The 24,182-nt window shown below is 46.7% G+C and overlaps 1 protein-coding gene across 1 annotated transcript; it reads right to left on the reverse strand.

Annotated features, from left to right (window-relative positions):
* Positions 1-12,524: 12,524 nt before the first annotated feature.
* LOC122387855 (innexin inx2-like) lies at positions 12,525-23,283 on the reverse strand. Its single transcript, XM_043378435.1, has 7 exons — positions 22,604-23,283; positions 21,697-21,965; positions 20,756-20,935; positions 16,357-16,617; positions 15,632-15,789; positions 14,545-14,679; positions 12,525-14,161 (listed from the first exon to the last, which is right to left on the reverse strand). Exons 2-7 carry the CDS (start codon positions 21,958-21,960, stop codon positions 14,044-14,046), a joined length of 1,116 nt encoding a protein of 371 aa, XP_043234370.1. The 5' UTR covers positions 21,961-21,965; positions 22,604-23,283; the 3' UTR covers positions 12,525-14,043.
* Positions 23,284-24,182: the final 899 nt, after the last annotated feature.

Raw genomic sequence — 24,182 nt, forward strand, 5'->3', positions numbered from 1 at the left:
CTATACCTAGAGCCTTGAGATGCACAGGTGTGGTGGACGGTGGTCCACAGAGGCGCCGGTGTGGGGCCCCCAGAGCCACCGATATAGGGCCCTAAGAGACACTAGTATGACCCTCAAAGGCGCCGCTGTGTGGCGCTCATAAACACTGGTGTGGAGCCATCACAGGCGGGTGGAGCCGTTAGAGGCCGGAAAGGGCCCTTAGATGCCTACAACGAACCTTCAGAAGCCGGCGTGGCACCCTTCTGGGGATAAGCGTGTCTACTTAGGAGCCCTTGAGGTGCTCTCATGAGCTCTGTGGGGCCCTACCGAGCCGAAATATGGCCACGGTCAGTTGCCCCCGCATGGCTCTTCGGACTATCATTCTCAGGGGCCTAATCGGCCTAGTTTGAATAGAAGGGCCTCTCAGACCATCAGTCTCATGGGCCTCCTCTGGCTAGTATAAATAGAAGGGCGTGTTAGACCATCAATCCTAGGGGCCTCCTCTGGTTAGTATAAATAGAAGAGCCTCTCAGACCATTAATCTCAGGGGGCTCCTGTGGACAGTATAAATAAAAGGGCCTCTCAGACCATCAGTCTCTGGGGCCTCTCTAGAAAAGTGCAAATGTGGATAGAGGGCCCCCTCAGTTTGACTATCAGTCTCAGGGGCCTCTTGTGGCCAGTATGAATATAAGAGCCCCTCAGACCATCGGTCTCAGGGGCCTCTTCTGACTAGTGTGGATAGAGGGCCCTCCCAGACCACCGGTTTCAAGGGCCTCCAGTGGCCAATTATATGAACAGAAGGGCCTCACAGCCATCAGCCTCGGGGGCCTCTTCTGACTGGTGTGAATATGAGGGCCTCTCTCATACCATCAGTCTCAGGGGCCTCCTCTGCCTAGTGTGAATATAAGGGCTTCCAAGCCATCAGTCTCAGGGGACTCTTCTGACTGGTGCCGGATTGAGGGACCTCCCAGACCGAAAGTTTTGGGGGTCTCCTGTGGCCAGTATGAATAGAAGGGCCTCTCAGTCCATCAGTCTCATGGGCCTCTTCTGCCTGGTGTGATTAGGGGAGAGAGGTCATATTGCGCCATGTTCTTAAATGCGCCACACCTTCCTCCTGTCCAAAATTCGATTCGAATGAATGCTCGAATGTGTGCATTTACTTCACCACCAATAACTCGCTCTTATTCCGGTCCACGGGGGCAGGTGAGGTGTCTCAGCTTGCTCGCAGACCATTTTTTGTGATTTCCTTTATTTTCTTACGCGAAACAGTCTATTTCGACCTTTGCTAGTGTCATGGTTTATCTTAGAGATAATGATTCAACTAATAATCATTGTTAATTGCTCGTTTAATGGTAGTTTTGAAAGTTTATCACCACCGTGGCTTCGCTGTCCTCGCCATATTTGAAGCTCATGAAAAATGTGTTCCATTCGTAATTGCGCCCACCCTATTTGCGCCCTATTCTTCAACCCAGAGAAACAGCATCTGGTGGTTGGGACACATTTTCATTGAACACTTAGATTATTAGAGCGCTCACCTTACCATTACCTAAGCCTTCACAGCATAAATGGTTAATGGGCTGACACGTTCAAATAGGCTACTTAGTTAGGTGGTAAACCGTTGTTTTTAATAGGGCGCTTTTACATGAGAGGCATGGGCGCTTTTTGATGGGGTAGTCCGTAAATGCGCCCTTTGCAGGTGTGTCGGAAAACTTTTCTCTTGTTAATTTTTATGGGTGTGATACAAATTAGGAGTTGTAATTTGATGCCAAAATAACTGAGGTACAATTTCAGATATCATCAAGCATGACAGCTGGTCAACTTTAGCCGCAATAGGCCGATATCGTTAAGGTGGCGCAATATGACCTCTCTCCCCTATAAGGGCCTCTCAGGTCATCAGTCTCAGGGGCCTCCTCTGACTACAGTGTAGATGGATAGGCCTCCCAGACCATCAGTCTCAGCGGCCTCTTCTGACTATTGATGATAGAGGGGCCTCCTCTGACTAGTGAGGGTAGGGGGCCTCGGCTAGACAACCAGTGTCAGGGGCCATTCTGACTAGTGTGGATGGAGGGGCCTCCCAGACCACCAGTCTCAGACTCCGACTAGTGTGGATAGAGGGGCCTCCCAGACCGCCAGTGTCAGGGGCCTCCCCAGACAAGTGTGGATATTGGGGCCTCCTCAGATCCACTAGGGCCTCTCAGGCCATCAGTCTCAGGGGCTTCGACTGACAAGTATGAACAGAGGGCCTCCTTGGATCCATCACGGCTCCTTGGAGTCCGTGCGTGGGGATTCGTGGAACTTATTTTTACCGAGTTTGTTTATTCTGGAAGGTGACGACGTCCTCTCAAATCGAGACGAGGGGCCTCGAGTGAAAAGTGGGTGGGCCAAAACACATGGCTGGCCCCCCCACCTCGAAAAGTGGGTGGGCACTTGCCCACCTGGCCCCCCCCTGTTCCTACGCCTATGAAATGCGAGGAATAACCCTCGCCGGCACAGAGGGGGTTGATGCACCCCCCTAAGGTTTTTCGCGAATAACTCGCGTAAAAAGCGGCCGATCGCGACGAAACTTTCAGTACCTTCGCGTTGATCAATTTTACACCTACCCTAAAAATTTCATGACCCTGACCCCAATGACCTTTGACCTGTGACCTCTTTTCTGTGACCATGTTTGGCCGAAATCGCGGTTCGGCGCATGTCGGCTCGCATTAGCCACGCGTTTGCAAGCTTTTCGTGGTTTCAAACGTTCAAACATATGATTTGATGTTGCTCCCATGCATTAGGGTGGGTATCAAGGTCACCTGAAGGTCAGGTCAGGTCATTGACCTTTGGTGACCTCGGGTGACCTCGGTTCACTTTTTCGAGTTTTACATGTTTTAGGCTAGTTTTTTGAGCTGAATTCGAATTTAGCAACCATTTGAACATTTACGAAGTAGTTTTGGTGCCTTCGTAACATGTTACGAAGCTGTCCGAGGCGGTTGACACGTATTACGAATACCCGTCACAACCCCTACCGGTTGACCTGACCTGACCTGACCCGACCTGGTCTAAATGCTTAAAGACATCATCTCTGATCAAAACTAACACGATATTCGTGATCAGCACCCCGGAAAACCACACAGCAGCCACACTTTACGACTTTCTAACAGGTCCAGATTTCCCCGGTTTTCGGGTCATTGACCTGACCTGGAAGGTCACCTGATGACCTAGGACCTTAAAATTAGGTATCATCGGCTTCCTCTCGTGACGGGCAACACGCTCGTTTTTTTTCGCGAAGCTATAGCTCGATCAGGGGCCAAACGAGAGGGGGGGTCGTACCTTGTGCCGTCGAAGGACTCAAAATGGCCTGTGCCGGCGAGGGATAAAGTCACACCTTCTGTGGTACCTATTTGAATGAGATAAGACTAGCAAAACGCCTTTTGGGGCGACTAACGAAGCGAGCGAGAGGGTAGGCCTTGCACGTGCGAAATTGCGAGGGGGAACGGCTCCAGCTAACTTTGCACTGCACCCTACTAACCGGTCCCTAGCGATGTGCCAAATTTGAGCGCAATCGGCCTATCTGTTCTCGAGATCTGCAAGCGGAACCCTGCACGTGCGCACGTGTAAAATGGGTCCCAACTCCCAACTGACTTTTGCACGGCACACTACTAACCGGTCCCCAACGGGGTCCCAAATTTCAGCGCAATCGGTTCAGCCGTTCTCTAGATCTGGAATCGACCCCTGCGCGTGCGCACGTGCAACAGCACCCTATAGTGTGGCACATAAAAATGCATTGCCTAGTGGGTGCCTACCTACATGCCAACTTGCAGCGCAATCGGCCCAGTAGTTACCGAGATATTGCAATTGTCAAAAAACTGACACCTCTTCGTTTTGCACGTGGCACGTGCATACTAGGGGTCGTCCACATGCATCGGGAATAGTCCAATACTTGGTAGAAGGAATGAAGCTACCCTACTAAAATTACCTACCTCAAGTAAATCGGTCAAGTGGTTGCTGAGATATAAGCCTCGCAAAATCGTTCGCACGGCCGGCCGGCCGCTCATACTCAGAAATTTGCATTATTCTTCGAAAGACTCCGCCCGCTTCACTTGCTTCGTGATAAAAAGTAAGGCTTTATTAACCCAATAGGAAACTTAGAACTCTCCTAGATGAACAATATCTACCTATGCTAATAAAAGGGATTGGTGAAAAAAATACAGTTGCTGCCGATGAGCGAAAAAAAATACCAATGTTTCAGATAGCATCCCGCGTCACTTTTTTGTATTCCTTGCTGAGATAATTGTCATTTTTCGGGAAGGCGATAAATGCATGATTGCTCACATTTTCTTTACCTAATGGTATTACAAAGAATCCACAACATTAATGAAATCAGGCTCAGTGTCTTGGTTACAGCATGATTAGGCAACAAGCATGTAGCATTGAAATTGGTCCCCAAAACTATTGCTCACTAACCAGCGGCTTACTCGATGCGTATATTGTAAAAAGCACAAATAAGTTTTATATCTTCCTATTCGTATTATTTAGGCTCCCACACTACACAAACTCTAGAACAATGGCTGACACCACATAGCCACCACATGACAATGACACCATGACATCACATGGCAATGGGCACCACATAGTTCGATCAGCACACCGGATGCACACTGGGTACTTACTTCGTTGCTGTCGACTGCTCTGCACAGAATGATGCACTCTCATTCCGATAGCTGTCTTATATACCTGACCGAGTTCACCGGCCGGAGGCTGCTTACGGTGTTTGCGCAAGTTGTCATGGCAACGCGAAGGCAAATTACTATAGCCAGTGTCACATTCATAGTTAATACACACTGGAAAGAACACGTTGACGTAGGGCAATGGTCATGACACAGGCATCAGAAGTCTCGGTTAAAATATCCTGTTTTGACGCAATGTGCTGGTATCATATACATCTGCAAATATGATCGATAAATATTATATTACATGGGGCTCAGTGAAAGGATGTCAACGTGTTTTGCGAAACACAAATTGGCTCATTTTGGAGAAATATTATCCAAGTGAATTAATCCTGCCGGACTTTATCCGAGCAGAATAGGAAAGAAACTCCTCACTGTGTTGCCTATAATTGGTATATAGAGCTTCGCAGATATAACCGGCATGTGTTCATTTACAAGACGTAGGTAACGATCTCGTAACGTCAAGTCTCAGAACAACCGGTGATCTCTGAATTCAAGTCAAGGATCCAAGAGGTAGAGACTGATTTTTAACAAAACTTTCATTAACCTTCGCCCCAGTGGGGGGGGGGGGGCATATGTTACCACCCTGTCGCGTTTTTTGCGTGTGAATAAAAAACCGCGGCGCGTAGCGCCGCGCCGCTTGGGGTACCTTTTGGTACATCAATTTTGGACAATATGTGAAATTTTTGACCCCAGGTCATGTCAGGTCAGGTCACCAGGTCAAGTTAACTGACCAAGCCTAAAAAAAAAGTTTGCAATCATGTCCAGCCTGCAGTGTTTGTCAGAAAGGTTTCAAACTTGGTGGATTGCATGCTGTTATGGGCGCCTACAATTTGTATATCTCGGATTTTTTATATCCGTGACCTAAGGTCAGGTCAGTGGCGAAACCTTTCCATTACAAGTCAATGGAGAAAAATGAAAATGCCTCTAGATCCGTGTGTACGCATCGGAACAGTCCAAATATTTCAGAATCACAATGATTTAGTCCACTCGTGATGACCAAGGTGTCATTTTTGCTGATAGCCTCTAGACAGGTCATCCGAGGTCACTTGAGGCTACAAACAGTTTTTTGCCAATAACTCGCGATTGGAAAGAGATAGAACGCTGGGGATGGTCTCACTGTGTTTGCCTTGTTGAGACGCATCGACTGATATGCAACATGACCTTTTCCGGTAAGGTCATGACCTTGACCTGAGGTCAAATTTTCAACTTGACCTTTCAAGGTCAAATTATAGTTCATTCGACGCGTCTCGGCGAGAGGAACACGATTTTGGCAATAGAAATGTCGTGGCTTTTTGTAGTCGAAAGTTATTGTCGAAAAACACTTTTCGTAAAAACAACTATTTTTGGACTTTTTGCCCTCTGGAGGCCAAACCGTTGACCTGAGGTCAATATTGATAATGACCTTTTCAAAAGAAGAGTTCAAAAGCTATCGATTGCTCTTCCCTGCGTTATTCTAGCTACCATAGTTCCTGAGATAGCGGCATGTTTTCTGAAAAATATAATGACAATTGGCAAATTTTGACCTTTGATGACCTCTGGTGACCCCAATATTGCTCTAAGGTGAAAAATGACGGAAATACTTTCAAACGTACGCATTGAGAGCTATCGACTGCTTTTTACCGCGTCTTTCTAGCCCTCTTAGTTTTTGAGTTAGAGGTGGGTGGTAACATATGCCCCCCCTCACTAGGGCGAAGTTGGCTGAGACCGCCACTGGGGCGCGGGTTAAAATTACAGCAGAGATATAAGATTCTAGCGTGGTCTTATATATGCTATCTCAGCCGCGTTGACAGATAATGGGTATGCACTTAGTTTCTGGATAAAAGATTGATCATCTCTAGCTTTTGAACTATTGTATACAATAGTTCAAAAGCTAGAGATGATAACTGTAGTTATCAATACAACCATTGTTACAGTGAATTATCATTCATATTTGATCATGAACATGCCAAAATTCAGACTGATTGGACCTTTTCTTTCATACCAAAAAGAGCTTGTAACTAAGCCATGTACCCAAAAAACCATGGCGGGATTTGCACAAAAATGACAAAAAATCTAGGGAAGCAACTTCTGTTCCCAGTGGTGTTGTCTAGGAATAGCGAGAAGGAAAGCTTTGTGCCGTTGGAAGAACGGCGCAAGCACGGGGAAGTGCGTGACACTTGCACAGTGTGCACTGTCGATTCGTGGCAAAAGTGCCCCAGCAGAAGAGGCTCGTTGTGGTAAAAGGACTCACATACACTCTGGGACTCACCATCTTGTGAGTGTTTCCCGAAATCCCGACACTCATTCTGTCCTGCCGTTTTCCATGTATGTTGGGAATATTGCAAGTTACGATATTTTGTACATAAAAAACTAAAGATACCGCATGATTTAGCACTAAGTAGTCACTAAAAGCATGTTTTGTTTGGGTCAGGTCAACTTAGGGTGTTGACTTAGGTGTCCCGTGGGGTTGATATCAGCTCAAAGGGTGGTCAATAGCTTTGAGGTCGGGACCCAGAAGGCTGGTTGAGGTAGGTCATGTGATATATCATTTGAGTTGGCAGCTCATTCTGAGCTCATGGATATCTCTCTTGACGCGCTATCTTAGTATGGTCTGGAGTTGTTCACAAGACTATTGATTATATTTAATGTTTTAAATGTTATGATATGTGACGTCACGCAAGAAACAATGATCAAATATAAGTACCGAGCCGCACACAAAGAGTATCACTAAAATCCCTCCCTTCACCCACGCTGGACAAGATCTATAGGCTTGACGGTGCAGAATGCTAAACGGAGCAAAACGAACGCGCTTTCTGTTGCATTTTATGGTAAGATAACTGCGAACAGCAGATGAAAATATTAATGAATTTATTCCCTTTTTGTCTCATTTCTCCGCACCAGAAATCGCGCGTTATGCAAGCTATTGATTGGTACTCAGAAAAGTGTGGCGTGTCAAGCTGCCCATCATTTAGAAGGAACTGTGTGTAATACAATACAGCTGCAGTGCTGGGCCTGGATATGATTGATGTGGTTGTTCATTGCTGTGGTAAATGTTGAGTGCGAGAGTTATGTCATATTTCGTTTACGCTGTCAATGATACATGTATCTATGCATGATTTTTTTTTTACCCACAGGTAAAATAATGACAGCATAACGAGCGAGGAGTCACAGTTGACGAGCACTTTCATGTCAACTATATTAAAGATTACTGAAGTTAGTCACATCAATCCGTCAAGTGCACAGATGCGTGCGCGACAATTTTTGTTCGACGATAGTTCTAGGCTGTGTCTTGAGGTTGGCAGTGGCAGAACCACTTGACGGCCTGTTTTAGGTCTTGGAACTGGAAGTGTAGCGAGGGGATTTAGAAAAGAAGAAGAAAGAGAGGAGAATAACTGCTTCCTTGCGGGTAATCAAACGCCTTCTTTGCGGTTGATCCAGCACCGCGGTCCACTGTCGTTCAGCTGGTTGTAGAGGAACAGAGCTATTTGCTGCTGGAATGAACTCGATAGTTGAACTGGTAGAACAGGGGAGCTTGAGAGTCTTGGAAAAGATCCCGAGATAGATCTAGAGAGAGATCCAGATAGTGATGGGATCCTGAGATAGATGTAGATATAGATCCACCTGATAGAGATCTTGAGATGGTGTTGAGATCCACCTGAGGGAGATGTCTAGAGATCCACCTTGCATACAAATACATCTGATGGAAGATGCTTTTTAATTTAGAGGCTTGATGATTCTGTTCATTGTATAGACCATGATGCACGAGATGCTTCTTCACTGCTCGGATTAGGGATAGAGGTATCCGATCAGCTGGGTTTGCGGCACAGTTGGGCAGGTGAAGGACAGGGCATTCGAAGTCCCGATGACCACTGCCAAACATATGGGTGGTAATTACATTGATAAATTGAATGTGATCATTCGTCCAGTCACCCATTCCTATATCACTGGCCTTCCCATTAAGAAAATTGCCCACTTAATTCGTATTAGCGTTGCTAGTTTTAAGTTGCCCTCGAGATTAATTAGTTTGACTGTCCTAACTGAGCTTCGCTAAACTCCCATCGGCCTTATCCTAAGATTCATCCTTTACCATTCTCACTCTCATCCTCTCTCTACGTTCGTTCGTCATATATTCACCCCAAATTTATTTAGCGCCCCTCGAATTCCCTCCGATGGCGTTAGGTGCCTGACTAATAGCGATCTCCCCGGCGAGATAAATGTCTCTTTCCGAAATCCATATGCATGCTCCGCTAACCGGCGACAAAGATACTTACCGCAGGGCCGTCCAGAATAATTGCATAAATATCCACCCTACTAATTTATGGGATTCACTACACGACCGATAGACTTATGGTACACACATACACGATTTATATCCGACTTATCTCTCTACCGGGAGAGATTACCTATGCCCTCTTCCGGTCCGCGTGTAACATTCCCGTTCACGACCCAGGGACCCTAGTTCATATCCTGGAACTATCCTTAACCATGGGATTTACTATTCAAGGCCTTACGTGTCCTGGAGTACATTCTTCCCTCCCCTGAGGCTGTCCAGTACCGATTAGAGTACCTTTACGAAATAAGTATGAGGACTTATCCGGGACACTACGGCTCGCCTTATCCGCCCTTTGGGTGACTCACCCCTGACCTTCGGCTTCTTGCCTTTGGCATAACTTACTCTCCACTGCATACTGTGCCAATCTTCCCCTTCCCCCCTGCCGTAGAAACCTCTCACTGCCTTCTCACCCAGTGTTACCTAAGCGGGAAAATTAACAGTGGCCGGTACCACTGGCGGAAAACGTGCATATGCCCTGCGTACGTGACGGTGTGTCCCTCTTATTATTCCGGTCTGGACGTGGGTTTCGAGAAGTGCATCTGTGTCTCATACAGTCATGCTGGTAAACGTTACGCCATAGGAGGCGGGCAAACAAGCCGTCTGTGCCTCACAATGCCCTGTGCCAATATTGTTGGAGTAATTATTGGCGCTAACTCGCAAGAACGCGAATAGCAGAAACGCATAATTTAACCAAATCTAATCGTAATCTCAAGTCCTAATTGCTGCTACACGCGTGAACCTTATCATCAGTTCTCGTATACAATCCTAGCAGACCTTGAACCGCTCTTGATTTAATCAGACATATGATCTAGAACCAATTAACACGCATCGATCTGCCGTCTGGTTGTGATCCACCGTACCATAGTGAATTACTGAATGCTCAAACGGAAATGCCTCCTTGAAACTCGTTCGATAGCTTCTGATGGGCTACTAGTTACCTAAACAAATTATCTTTATAGAGTGCCAGAATATTGTCATAGGGTCCCTAGCCTTTCATAGGGAATCTAATTTAAATCATCCTATTAGCAGTAAACAATGCGCATCAAACGAAGTGCAGTCCTAGATATCATATAGCATATCATATTTAACTGTCTACGTTCTTATCCCGTTGCAACTTTCCGCAACTAACCAGACTCCTATACGTGACCTTCACCTACCGCCCGCGCCCCAATTACGGCTAACCCACTGCCCCTGTTGTGGCTGCTTCTCGCGCCCTCTGGCGGCTCAACGCCCGTGTCGGGAACGACGATTACGACGGCCGCCGGCCGGCGCCGCGTCGACAGTCGACAGTTGTCAAGGCCGCGCCGCGATGGGCGCGTCATCACTCGCGGTGCAGTACTGGTGTGTGCGGTCTCTTCGGGCCGGGAGATTCAACGGCTGTGTCAGTGAGTGTGAATCTGGTAAAATATCGCTTCGATATCTCCCTGTTCGACATCTCATCAGCTCCATTCCACGTAAGTTTTTTTTTTTTTTTTTTACTCCTGTCCCATTTGATCGTTTCCCAACAAAGCTGGTCCTTTCTAGTATTTATTCTACAAAGCACAACGATCGGTACCTATATTAGTCGCATATTAGTTCTAACCACAAACATTTCTACATCTACCTGTTACTCGACATTTCGCAATTTCAATGACGCAAAGTGACCATCTAAAGTCGCAAAGTGTCAAACCGTCAACCTCAAACCACTGCTCGCAACTATGCACCTAAGTAACAGGAAAAATTCCGCCGTACGCTCAAGCATTCGTATCTGTCGCAAATCATAATTCATAGCCATATTCATAGATCGATCGCATGAATCAGTCGCCACCTTAAAACATTACATTCCTTTCAAACGTATTTACCTGTTCTATAATTGATTTCGACTTCCATTTTAGCTTCCATTTTAGATTACAGCAATATTACCAATGATTTCGCAATGCAACTTTTAGTGAGTACAGCACGAATCTAAACCCTTTATTTCACAAACGTTCCAACCTCAAAACGCACCTGGCCATCGCCCATAATAAATCGAACGAACCATCTTGACCGAAGACAAAGACATTTCAACGTTGTCACGCATCCTGTCATCAATTTCAGCGTTCGTGACACTGAGCTACTTATGTAAATTTTCGGATCTCGCTCTTGGCCTAATCGTGAACTCCCACTGACAATAACGGTTTGCTGGCGACTCTGACATGACCTCGAAATTCAGATCCTAACATGCTACTAGGGTGTCTGGACCAATAAGTTCAAAGTAATTTAAGTTTTCCAATTCCAATTGAGAGTGCATTTTATGGTAACCGAAAATGTTTGGCAGTCGTCACGGGCACGGCACGCTGGGCAGAGGGGGGGGGGGCAAGGATTGGGATTGAGCAGACTTTTCAACAACACTCACATTCTGGAGTTCTCTGCGCTTCCGCTTCTCAGTGTGGTCTCAAGCGTCGGCGGTTGTCCTCCGGCTCTGGTCACTCGAACTGAAGAGGCTTCTCGCGGGTGACCCGGACTGACGGCGGCTCCCAGATGGCGTCTCCGGCTCCAGCTGTGGACTGTGACTCTCGGCTGCTCGACTGTGATTCTGCCTCTGGTTGGGTGGCGCACCCTTTTATAGTTGGGGGGGGAGGGGTGACTGCCACGCCCTTGCGACGTCATCTTCCTCTGCCTTCTTCTGGTGGGTGGGGCCGTAAGATGGCGCCCTCTGTCCTGTTTAGTCACCTTGCTCCTCTGTGCCTGCAATTTTTGGCCGTCGAATCGTCTTCGTGTTGAGTGCTTTATCATTTTATTAATCGCTGGCATAAAACAATCCCCGAAAGGTTTGTGATTTTCGAGTTTTAATTTTGATTCTTCAATTTCATTTTATTCAAACTTTTGTTTCCTTCCGTTTCGTCTGCCGGCAACGCCCCTTGTGACGTCACTCTTGCTCCGCCCACTGGCCCGGGTGTGGCCGTAAGTCAGCGCCTTCTTCCTCTGCGGAGATCTCTGGAACTACCTCATGAGGCCATTGTGAGGTCGGTCACCCGGTTGTTTTGCCAGGGTCACTCACCCTGGGCTGATGTACCCGACAAAGGAGGCTGTGTGCTCCAGCCGGCATCCATCCTTGACACTGCTCCATGATCTGTTGACATATCTTACTGATCCAGCGCTCCCAGCCGTTATCTGTCCTCGGCGTGGGTCCATGAGCTGTTGACAATGTTACTGATCCAGCTGTTACTTGTTGGGGTTCGAATCGTTCATCCTGCGGTAGCTGTCTCCAAAAGCGCGCGTCTTAATGGGAGTTTAACGGCTGCCCATTCTGTGCGGACAGTGATAGATTAGGGGAACTGGGGGGGGGGAATTGGGTGTGGGAAAGCGAGCTAGGCGTGTGGCCGGACTGCGAGGGAGAGGGACTGCCGGACCGAGCCGTGCCGAAAAGATACTACGTTAAATGTTCAAGATGTAGCGTGCTACAGAAGCACATAATAAATGCCTTCTGCTGGTGGACAAACGACCCCACAAACATTGTTCCCTGTGAAGGCAGTATCTCATAGGGATTGCAAATTTGCCGATGTAAAGACACACGTGTATTGATGCATATGGGCCTATTCCAACATCACCAATTCATACATCACTACAAACAATATACATTGTAAATATACAACACAATATAGATGATACAATACATTCGTAATTGAACCAACATGGCGCCTGACTTTGCCTAAAAGCAGCACCTTAGGCTGTATGGAAGCACACAGAACAACTCTGAAGTCGATGGCATTTCAGTGATGGCAGTTGAGCGTAAAGATCACGAGTTTTCACTTCAAGAATGCGTATTTTTTTATAAACAATGGCTATGAAGGCACTATAGCATCATGTCAAGCAGAAAAATACAGCTAAAGCATGAACCATGTCCAGTATTCACATACAAATAGACGGGGTTGACCGTATGATGTCCAGAATCCTACATGATATCGACACGTTTTTTTAAACCCCACATTTGTTCTCCGGTGAAGTTCAGACAAGTTGGTTAGAGACCTTCAAAAAAGGTACAATCACTCGATTTTTCTCAAGTTTTTCTGTCTTGGCAGATAAAGCAATACCAGAACAGCCTACGAACACACATATTTGATCAGGATCGGACGATTGGACACTTTTAAAAGGAGATCTTTCGTGCCTCCCGGAAATTCACGGGAGAGCAGATGTGGGGTTTGAAAAAAGGTGTCGATATTGGATGATACTTAATTACCAGTTCTTTGCCGATGCGGTTATAACATGACATAGTTAGCCGTGACGAATCTAACAGTAGGCTACCTACCTACTTGGCTGTCTTCTCAACACTTTTGTATCTGCGTGCTCTTAAAACCAAGCACGGCATCTAAGTTATAAATACATGCATTATGATTCGATAACCCAGTAAACATTGATTTCTTCACTATTCACTATTTCCTAACTTGTTTTTTTATTAAAGTTGATGAATGAAAATAGTTGATGATTGTAGAATGTTTCAGTTTTCAAATACCAAATCGTAAGTATTCATGGACCCTGTAAAAACGAAGAAAGTTGGGCACAATATGGTCCAATTTTCGTCATTTAGTGCAAACTACATGACAATACTTAACATTTTGCTAAATGTTTTCTAACGGTGCTAATAGTAGCAATGCTAATGGACACACCCAATCAGTGCTCACATTTGCCAGTAAAAATACATAGATACACAACACGCACATATGCTTCAGTAACACCTCGCCATTAGGCATTATTATTTCAACAACCTTGCAATCGGCTAAATATTCCTTTCAAACCATTGTAGCATGCAGATGCGTCATTAGACATAACACACATCAATCAAAGGTGCGAATGTGATAGTATTCTGATGTCGTTCACGGAACGTTAGAATTGGAACGTCGCTTCTCCCATCACTCTATGTGACTCCTGATAATCACTATCACTGACATCCGCCCTCTCCGTATTTAAATTGACGCATCACTATGCCTGCAATTCCTCCCAACACTATATGCGAGTCCACCCATCACTATTTGCAGTCTTTCCATCACTATCCGCAGTCCTCCCACCACTATATGCATGACGTCATACTTTGACCTCAACCATTGTTGTCCGTGTTCGCGGCAATTGAACAGCTAGCTGTCTGACTACGCTGGAGAACACAGGTGCACTCATATTCCGGCTCAACGTGCGCAGCAAATACCTGAAAAAAAAAAATCAAGCTCACAGTCAGACGTTCGCTGAAATAAAGAAAGGAATCGTGTATTTTCGTCAATAGATGTGATTGGTAGCATATTGCTGTGAAATTTAGAACATCACCATTAAATACAGCAACGGCACATTTGCATATCCAGAAGCACTACACACTCGTGCACAAATGTTCGACATGTTGCGCATGCTCATATTATTGTTCACCGCAAAAATTAAGAGACTATTTAGCGTTTCAGTGGAGGGACTAATTAATCGTTAGATTTATAAATTACAATAATGTTTATCCTATCTTTATAGTGACTGGTCAAATTTCAGGCTCTGCCATCACTTATCTTTTAAGCATGCCGGCTTAAAAAAATAAAAAAACGTTCTCACCAGTCGCCGTAGCCGCACTTTCTTGTGACGTCATCAATGGCCGGGTCAGCACCGTACCGACTCCCCCTAGCCAGCAGCAGACGACGGCGCAGCTTTGGCGAGAATACGGTGGCCAGCCGGTACACGAACAGCAAACTGCCGACGGAAAAACGAGTTAGGTGCTGAGGTGAGGTAGACAGAACAGCTGTTGGTCGCTTTGACGACAGACGGCTGACGAAAAACGACGGTAGGTACCCTGACGACGGTAGACTAAGAACTGTCAAGGATATGCAGATGTTATATTCATTGGTTAGATTATCTGCTAAGTGGTAAGAGACCAGATTTTCGCATGATGGAGTAATCAGCAAACACAAGGTGTCAAGCCTACATGATTATGTCATATGAAGGCCTTTCAGTTATACGAAGAATAGGTAGGTATATGCTCAATATTAGCTATTACGTCACTGACATGAAATGTCATGTTCCTGCAGCGTTCCTTATTCCGAACCTTTTTCTTGTTTTTTAGAGCTGTCGTCCTTTTTCTTTTTCTTTTGCTTTACCTGGCATGCTATATTCTCCCGTCATCTTATTTCTCTCTTTTTATCTACAGTCATTATGCGAGTCTTTTTGCCAGTCATGGTTCGTCAATGGCTTATCCTTCACCTGTAGTCTGCGGCGTACCTCTTCCCGCCCATACCTCTTTCATTCCCCCCCCCCCCCCCCCAACACCTGCACTCTATCCAGGAACAGCTGTCTCTCCCGACAACAGGCCAAAAGAAAGGTGAAGGGTCAATAGAACGGTCAAAGTGCAAATTGAGAGGCTGTTAAGATAAAAATCTCAGCAATAGACATGACAATGAAACGTGCTCAGATAGGTACCTTTTGCGATTTTACAGGTTCAGTTCATTTCAGTTTGTACTACATTATTCATCAGTGTATCAGTAGGTATACATCAGTATCAGCAGGTCAGTACATCGACATAGAATGACAACCGAGCTTATCACTCATCCATCCCATTGCAATTCACCAGTCGAATAGTCCGTTATGTAAGTTCAATTAAGTATACAATCCCTTGCACAATTTTCATTGCACACCAATGTCGCCTCACCTGCCCAGTGCAATGAGAACGATGTACCAGAACCAGACGGTCAGGTAGATCTTGTCGTTGACCACGTTGATACTGAGGACGCAGAGAGCGTCGAATCTCTCCAAACTTCCTCCAGCTCCAAAACGGTAGAAAGTGCACTTGGTTAGCCGCGGAAAAACCTGCGGTAGAAGCGTAGAGTTAATACAACCACCCAGTTTAAATCGCGCTTTTTTCGTATAACGTTTATCTATAGCACATATCATGTTATGTCTAAATCTAGGTAATGTAAGGTAAACTCTCAGTCTCAGCAGAAGCCAAAGAAGACCGACGACCGAAACATGACGTTGGCAGCTTTGGTTAGTGACATGTTTCATCAGTGTTGCCGTGTCGACAATGGTCGTATTCCCGAGCTTATGCAGCACACGGAGGTAATTGCATTAGCAGACGTGAAGAAATTACCAAGGCAATTTTTGAAGTGAACGCACTGCCTATCGTTCACTGCACAATCTGCAAATAAAAACTAGCCATTGGACACTACGGTTATAATGTCTTGATAATGCTACTGACATTATAGCGGTGACTAACGATCCGTTCACCAAGTTTTGATGTGATCCTTTCGTGTTCTGGTTTTGGCATCGCATTTCTCAGTCTCTCCAAAGCTTTGGCATTAGGTTACGAGTCCTTTGACCCGACATTTAGTTGGACTGAGAACAAACACCATTCCATTCACTGGTTGCCATGGTTACCTGATTCATCGGGTCGGCATCCTCCTCGGCGCCGTGCCGCAGGTACTGAACAACCCGTGGTCCGTAACCGAGGAACTGTCCTCCGAGGAACGAGTCGGTCACCACCAGCTGAAGCACCGTGTTTAGCAGGTTCAGAGTCTCGCACAGCACGTACTTGAAGGCCCAGGCTGTGTGGGAGCCCCAGTGGAAGACCAGGTAGTTGACCATGAGGGCCTCCTTCATACGACGTTGTTCGTCGTCAACTACTACGTAGTTGAGCCCCTGTGAAAGACAATGTGGCGTTGTAGTTATTGAAAGAGGCAGGCGTTCGTCCGTACTTGCAAGTAGGTAAATACCTATCTTTAGGAACAATCCAATAGCAGATGGCGATATGTATTATCTAATAAATTATAATCCACTAAAAGCATAGGTAAATACCTATTGGGGCTTGGAATCTTTGATGTTCTAGGAAGGAATCTTTGTTTTTTTTTCTCAAAAATGCATTATTTAAAGCTAGTTATATTGTAGTAATTACTCACATACGAGTTATTGCGATAAATGTATGTCTCGCACTTTAATTCGAAGCAAACGTTAGCCGCAGGGGCGGATCCGGGGGGGGGCAACTGGGGGCCGATGCCCCTAGCCTATCGAAAAATGCCGCCCCTCCGCCGCCTTCGGCGGCGGAGGGCGGCTTTTTTCGATACGTGATGAAGTGCATTTTACGGAAATGACCATTGCTTTGAAGTTCATTTCATAATAATCTCTGATAGTATCTATCTGAATTTATATTTAACCCTCAGAGTATGTCGCTTCTCTTCCTGAAGTCAGAGTGTCGCCCCTTAATTCGAAGTACCGCTGCTTTAAATTGCTACCCTTTGAAGTAGTAGTGCCGCTCTCGGAAGTCGCAGTGCCGCCCTCTGTACTCGTAGTGCCGCCCTCTGAAGTCATAGTGCCGCCCTCCGCAGTCTTCGTGAAGCTCTTTGAAGTCATTGCGACGCCCTCTGAAGTCATAGCGCCGCCCTCTGAAGTCATTGTGCCGCCCTCTGAAGTCATAGCGCCGCCCTCCAGTCTTCGTGAAGGTCCTTGAAGTCATTGCGCCGCCCTCTGAAGTCATAACGCCGCCCTCTGAAGTCATAGTGCCGCCCTCTGAAGTCATAGTGCCGCCCTCTGAAGTCATAGTGCCGCCTCTGAAGTTATAGTGCCGCCTCTGAAGTCATAGTGCCGCCCTCCGGTTGTCCCGAAGTGACGAGATTTTTCCCACCCAGTCGGAGTAAATAAGGCGCTTCAAATATTATCCAGCATAAAATTAGTTGTATAACCCGGTGTCAGACAAATTTGCTGTTTCACTTTCTCATTTTGGCGCCAATGTTTACACGGTCAATAACCATTCGTCTAATATAGTAGGGCAGGTCATCAAGTGGCGTATTAATATGTTGGAAAGGGGAGGAGGCCAAACATGGGAATTAAGAAGGGGTCCTATCTTAACTTTAGGGGCCCCAGTGGTAACCTTCTTTACCCGAGCCCGGGTGCGGTTCCTAGCCAACTTTGCCAATTTTCCCCTCGCATCCGGGCGCATAGCTCGTGAACCGTAAGTGTTACAGCGTCACGGAACAATGCATTTGATAGATCCTTGGAAACTCTCCCTGTGTTGTCCTTAGATTCGAGCTCAGTTCAACAATTTGGCCCACACCGAGAGCAAAAACTGCCAAAATAGACGGATCTTGCAGAAGCATTTGTTCATTTCTTTACGTATATCTACTCACTCCACGTATGGTAGGCACAGTTTTTACCGTAACTGTGTCTCTCGTATCGAGAGGCGTTAAATTATCTATAGTAGGACCTATAGTCCTATGACCTATAGTCAGTTACATGCTCCAACCGAAAAAGGTCATGCTGTACGTAAACTGATCTGTGTTGTTGGGCTGAAGGCATTACATAATACACTCTTTCATCACCCTACTCTGTCTTCTTTTAAAGCCATTGTTGAATTTTTTGGTGCCTTTGGTGACCTTTCTAGTGACTTCTACAGGCTCCTGCACAGACCGGTAGAGGCCATGCTGGTCACTGAGAGGTCACGCTGGTCATAGTTCGGTCTCTAAGAGCTCCATGTCGTCGACCTCTGAGGACCCTGCAGTCTGCACAGGCTTCGGAGGCTCCACATCGGCCCCTGTAGATCCTATCTCCGGTCTTAGATCCTTGAGGGCTCAAGATGGTCCCCGAGAGCCCCACGTCAGTCTCAAAGAACAGATATCGATCTGCCTAGAGTCTTGCGCTGGTTGAGGGCTGATACCCTACGCTTTAGGAGGGTCCAACTCGGGCTATGAATTCCTCTGATGGCGCCATGTCGCCCTGCGGGGCCTCAGTCCGACCTCTAAGGCCCAATCATGCATAAGTGCTGAATTCTGGCTGTCGAGGCCTTCAATGTGGCCTCTGATGGCCCAGCGCCAGTCTATGAAGACCCCGCGCTGGCTTCTGAGAGTGAGGACTCAGCAGTCAGCACCAATCTCAGCTTTCAGAAGACAGAGGGCCCCACGCTGGCCTCAGAGTGTCCAACGCTGTCCACAGAGGGCCCCCACACCGACCAAAGAGGGCACCAGGCCGACACTGGCCCAAGAGGGCCCAAATTGTCATCATAGGGCCCTATATGGCCTCAGAAGGCCCTACCCCGTTGGTCTTACAAGGCCTACGTGCGGGCTTTTTAACCCCACACGCCCCCCCCCCCCACATTTGGCCTTTTAGGGTCCCCAAAGCGGCCTCTGAGTGCCCCATGCTAGCCTCCGAGGGCTCGTCCTGGGCCTTCGAGCGCCTTAAGCTGGCCTCTTAACCCCTCGGTAGAAGTAGGTGTATAAATACTTATGTTTGGGCAGAAATTTTGTATCCTAGCCTGTGCATGTTACATGCAGTGTATACGGTATATGTACGAGTAATGAGTATGTTACGTGGTGTCATTCTGGCTTCTGAGGTCTGGTTTGCCCCCTAGTCGAAATTCATTAGCCAAGACCCTGAGATACAGTGCCGCCCTCTGAAATGAAAGTAGCTGCCTCTGAACTCGTAGCGACGTCCCTGAAGCCAAATTAACCCCTTCTTAACCCTCGCGGGCCGAGGGAGGAGGGGGGCACCCCTTACGAGTTTTTTTCGTGACTGCTCCGGAGCCGTTTTCGATAGAGAGATGAAACTTGGCCTACGTGAGCCCCATCCAAACCAGACCTTATGACACCTGATTCATTTTCAGGTTAGTTCAGGTCCATAGGTGGATAATTGTGCCGAACGGTGGGTGCTCGGGCGCAGCAAATCCGCCGCCGCCCTAGCGGTGACATTGACCTCCACAGTCTGTTGCGGCTTCAAAGCCAAGCCGGCGTGGAATTGGGAGAGCTCGTGCACCCACAGTTCAGCACAATTCTCCACCTATGGTCAGGTCACCGACCGATGCATAAACCTCTAAAGGTTATAAGTAAACATCTGCAGTCTGCACTCTGCACTGTCAAAAAATGTCGCAACTTTGCAACGCCGCCAACGCCAGGTTAAGTGTCGGCGAGGATGATGACATTTTCATAAAGTAACAAGCTCCCGGGTACTCATACTTCGTATATCTTGGTTTTTTCGTACAATTCATCTTGGGTCAGGTCAGTCACGTGACCTCCCCCATTATAAACCTATGGGGGAAATACTTAACTTGCTCTTTTTGCAACCTATAGGTATTATATGTAGAATCCGCCCGGAGACGCATAGAAATGTGTTTTCATACGCTCGTCAAAGGATTCCGTGCCTTATTTTGGCATTTTTTACTTTTATGATGTCACAGAGAACGTCACAGAGGACGTTCTTTTGGGTCATAATCGTTTTTCGTTAATAACTTTCGACCAAATTAAGCTAGAGTCGGGAAAGGCACCATTGTGATTGCAATGAGCTTCCAAATCGATTGATATGCAACCTGACCTAGTCCGAACAGTGTCCTGAAGGGGCTTGACCTCACGACCTTTGTGTCAATCTTGATTGTGACCTTTACCGAACAAAAAGTACCCACAACATTCGACGCAGCTTGAGAGGAATACGATTATGCCTAAATTTTGCTCTGTGGCCATTTGTTTGCAAAATTATTTGCCAAAAACAAAAACCCGACTTTAGGGTAAGTTACCTGACCAGAGGTCACCAGTTGACCTGAGACCCTAAATTTGAATACCAATCGCTGCGTCTCGTGACGGCCGTCGAGCTCGTTTTTTCCGCTGGACTATAGAACAGACCCTATGAATGCCGCCCCCGTAGGCGGAAAATGTGCCGCCCCTGTGCTTGACTGCCCCCACCCTATCGAAATCCTAGATCCGCCCCTGGTTAGCCGTTGGTTTTCTAAATTCCTCCCTAGTTCTATCCATTTTTGAATACAGGAGCCATACCACTTTTCTCACAATTTACCCTTTCTCACCTGCAGTATTCCGCGCACTTTGTCCGTTTGCGCCACCTTCCAGATCCAGTGCGGCAGGTAGAAGGAGACTGACTGCAGGAACAGCATGTAGGGCACCCACATGTAGTAGTTGTGGTAGCGCCGCTCCTCGGGTCCACTGCCCGGCACCACACGGCGCCGCTGCGCGGCCTTCCAGCCGTGCTGGAATGAGGGAAAACAAAATGGCGTCAGAGAAACAAGATGGCGGTGAAAGGAAAAAGATTGCGGCCGTGAACAGATGACGGCGAAGAAATGAGACATCCGCGAAGAAGTACGATTGCGCTTGTGGAGATAAAAGAGGTGAAAATGAAAACAGTAAAATCGAAGTAGATGCCTATCAAAAAATTGACCACGTGGAAAGCTGATTAGGGCATCGAAAGTAGAAGCACAGGAACGATGCCAAAAGAAAAACTTTAAGGAGGAAAAGATAGCAGCACGAACAAGTTGCATCCTATCCTGCGATACTGAAAAAGTATGTAAATAGACAATTTGACATCGTGATAACGAGGATGCTAATTCGGGGTGCGGTTGTCAAATGGTGACTCAAAATGGTGACGAGTCAATACAAATGCAGCTGTGGTGACAAACGTATCCTTGGCACATTCATAATGATGATAAAAAGGCCGAATGAAGCACGGTATAGAGTGGTGTTGCATTGTCTACAATCATTTAAGCAGTAACATTTACCCGAGAAAAAAAATATTTTTCTCAAAACCACAATGCAAGATCAAAACAAAAATAATAATGTCTTTTATGGCATACTAAAATTACATTCTTAAATCCCATCCTTTTACGAAATTAAACCATCAACCTCTCGAAACCATCAACTCCGGAGAGAATACCCGAAAAAACCATGAACACTCAACGAACACCCAAAGAAGACTCCATCATTCCCCAACTTCACCCAAAGAACGAACACCCACCCGCAGCGCGGTGGAAGACGGCAGGGTGAACGTGCTGGCGATGTAGCAGTACGTGTTGATGACGTTCTGCGGCAGAGAGTCGTCACTCAGGCAGGAGATGGGTGCTCCGATATACTGGGTGGCCGTCACCAGCAGGCAGCAGGCCATCAGTAGGGCGAACGTGACGCGGTAGTGTAAGCGGAAGACCAGGCCGTCACCGCAGGGCTTGGCGCGCGCAGAGAAGAGATTGGTGTGGAAGGCAAGAGGAGATAGCAGACCTTGCATCGTGCCTGAGAAGAGAGCGGGGAGTCTGAGGTCAGCGCAGGTCAACTCAGGTCACGTTTGGGTCAACTGAAGTCAGTCAAGGTCGACGTAGCTGGACACAGGTCAACGCAGGTCAGTTCAGGTCAACTCAGGTCACGCTAGGATTATTTCAGGTCGGGTCAGAGCAAACTGAGATCAGTTCAGACTTCAGATCGACGCAGGTCAATGCAGATCAGCCCAGGTCAAACCGGAGTCAGCACAGACCAGCTCAGTCGAGATAACTCAAAAGTCAAAGCCAATTTGATACGGAGACGTTACATAAAGCTAACGGGCTTTTCGTCACAGGATGATTATGTAAAACACGTTTATTTATAAATACATAATCTGTTGTTTCTTGATACAGTCATCAGTAAACTGAGAAGCACACACGTAATCGTGCAAATATCTTCACAATGACTAACGCCTGATGCTCGTAAAATCAACATGAACATAGTCACACAACACATGGACAAACATCACACTGAACAGCGAATGCCATCACTAACAACGAACCGATCGGTTTTCTTTTCATCTACCAATCCATCGGTCACAGGATAACGATTGGCGGAGGCGGTATTGGCTGATTTTGGAGATCAGCCAGCGCGGTGCGTTTGACGGGGCTCACCTTCACTGAGTTCGGAGAAGCTGCCAACTGTGAGTCAGAAGAACGTGTTGCGCACGTGGCTGGCTGAAACCGCTTATCTTTGTGTAAAACACGTGCGTCGTAATATGCTGCAATGCAATAGGTCCTGGAGGCTGCAGTCTTGCTGCACTCTTTGTTGTGCTTGATGGTGAGCACGATCCGATGCTGCGCAAGCTAAATAACAGTATACGAATTAGCCACGAGAATTTGAAAGTTAGGAGTTTTATTCAAAGCTTTCCGTAGGCTTCTTCCGTAAACGTTTCCCCAAAATAATAGTTCACCTAAAGCCATAAATTCATGTCTTGTTGGTCATATTAATTACGCTGGTCTTATTTCTTATCTTATTTCATTGTATCTTCTTACTTGTCATTTGCTCATTCGTCACATCGGGCTTTTCCAATCACTGACCGTTATTTCGTATTTTGCTACTTCTTGATTCTTGGCGAGCTTCTTGCTTTCTTTTTACACTCCTTTTTCTTTTTCCCAGCTCAGTTCCTTTTCATACTTGAGCTCCTTCTTTACACTTAGTTCACACTAACGTAGGCTGGCCCGTATCTCCCAGTGCACTGGTTGCCGTCATGAACCTCCGTCCTATCGCTGACTTTCTTTGGACCTATACCTACAGCCTCACGTTATCCGTTCCCCACCTTACACTCTCCACTGCTGCGGTTCGTGCGGCGGGGTGCGGCCAGCCACCGGCTTTGTCGTACCACCTGTGGTAGCCCAGGTGGATGGGACAAACCCTCCCCATTTCGCCCCCCACCCCCACACCCCGCCCCCACAGGTGCCGACACGTGGTCGCTGTGGGAGAGGGAGGGAGGGGTTCGGGTATGGCTAATGGCCGAAATTGCGGTTCACATGGGGATAGTAGAAAATATTTTTTCAAAATCTGTATGCTGTTTTATGAAGCTGATGATTGCAAGACAATAAGCAATAAAAGTAAAACCAAGCAAACAAAATAAAATTCCAGTAAATGCATGGACACAAAACAAAAGCACCGGCTTCATTTCCAAAGTGGCTGCTGGATCAGTGGACTGGCGTTTTGTTGATGGCTTGATCTTATCATCAACGGGAGTTTTGTCTAGTTTGACTGTATCTGGCGAGTAGCCCGAGAGCTCTCAGTCCCCTGCGCTAAAAATGACACTAGAAAACGAAACAAGAACATTTTGCCAACTCCTCCTACACAATGACATCTGAAGAACGTGGTTGTTCAGTGGATGAAATTTTGAGGTTTTTGTTGATGGCATGGATAATCTTTTTTAAGTCATTTAACCCTCACCGGACTAATGAGTAGTTCCAGGGTCGAGGTACAACCCATTTGCTTTTTCGCAATTACTTACGGTAGAGCTTTGCAAAAATTGAGCGAATTAGACCCTAACAAAACGGAGCAGATTACTCCCGAATTAAGATTTTAGGTCGAACAACGACGTTCGAGTTCAGGTTAACTACTCAAACACGTTTTAGTCAGGTTTCCAATAATTGACTTCGAAAGGAATTTGGTTACCGCTCAACAGACTTGCGACAGTCACTACGCAGAAGTTTGTGGTTAGACAGGACAATT

The sequence above is a fragment of the Amphibalanus amphitrite genome, unplaced genomic scaffold (genome assembly GCF_019059575.1).
Source record: "Amphibalanus amphitrite isolate SeventyFive unplaced genomic scaffold, NRLGWU_Aamphi_draft 000300F_arrow, whole genome shotgun sequence".
Classification (NCBI taxonomy): Eukaryota; Metazoa; Arthropoda; class Thecostraca; order Balanomorpha; family Balanidae; genus Amphibalanus; species Amphibalanus amphitrite.

Excerpts from the sequence above, each read along its gene's own strand:
- LOC122387855 (XM_043378435.1), bottom strand. The coding sequence starts at position 21,960 with ATGCAAGGTCTGCTATCTCCTCTTGCCTTCCACACCAATCTCTTCTCT. Across the intron at positions 16,618-20,755 it reads AAGTGCGCGGAATACTGCAG|GGGCTCAACTACGTAGTAGT; the intron begins GTGAGAAAGGGT and ends TGTCTTTCACAG. Across the intron at positions 15,790-16,356 it reads ATGCCGACCCGATGAATCAG|GTTTTTCCGCGGCTAACCAA; the intron begins GTAACCATGGCA and ends CTTCTACCGCAG.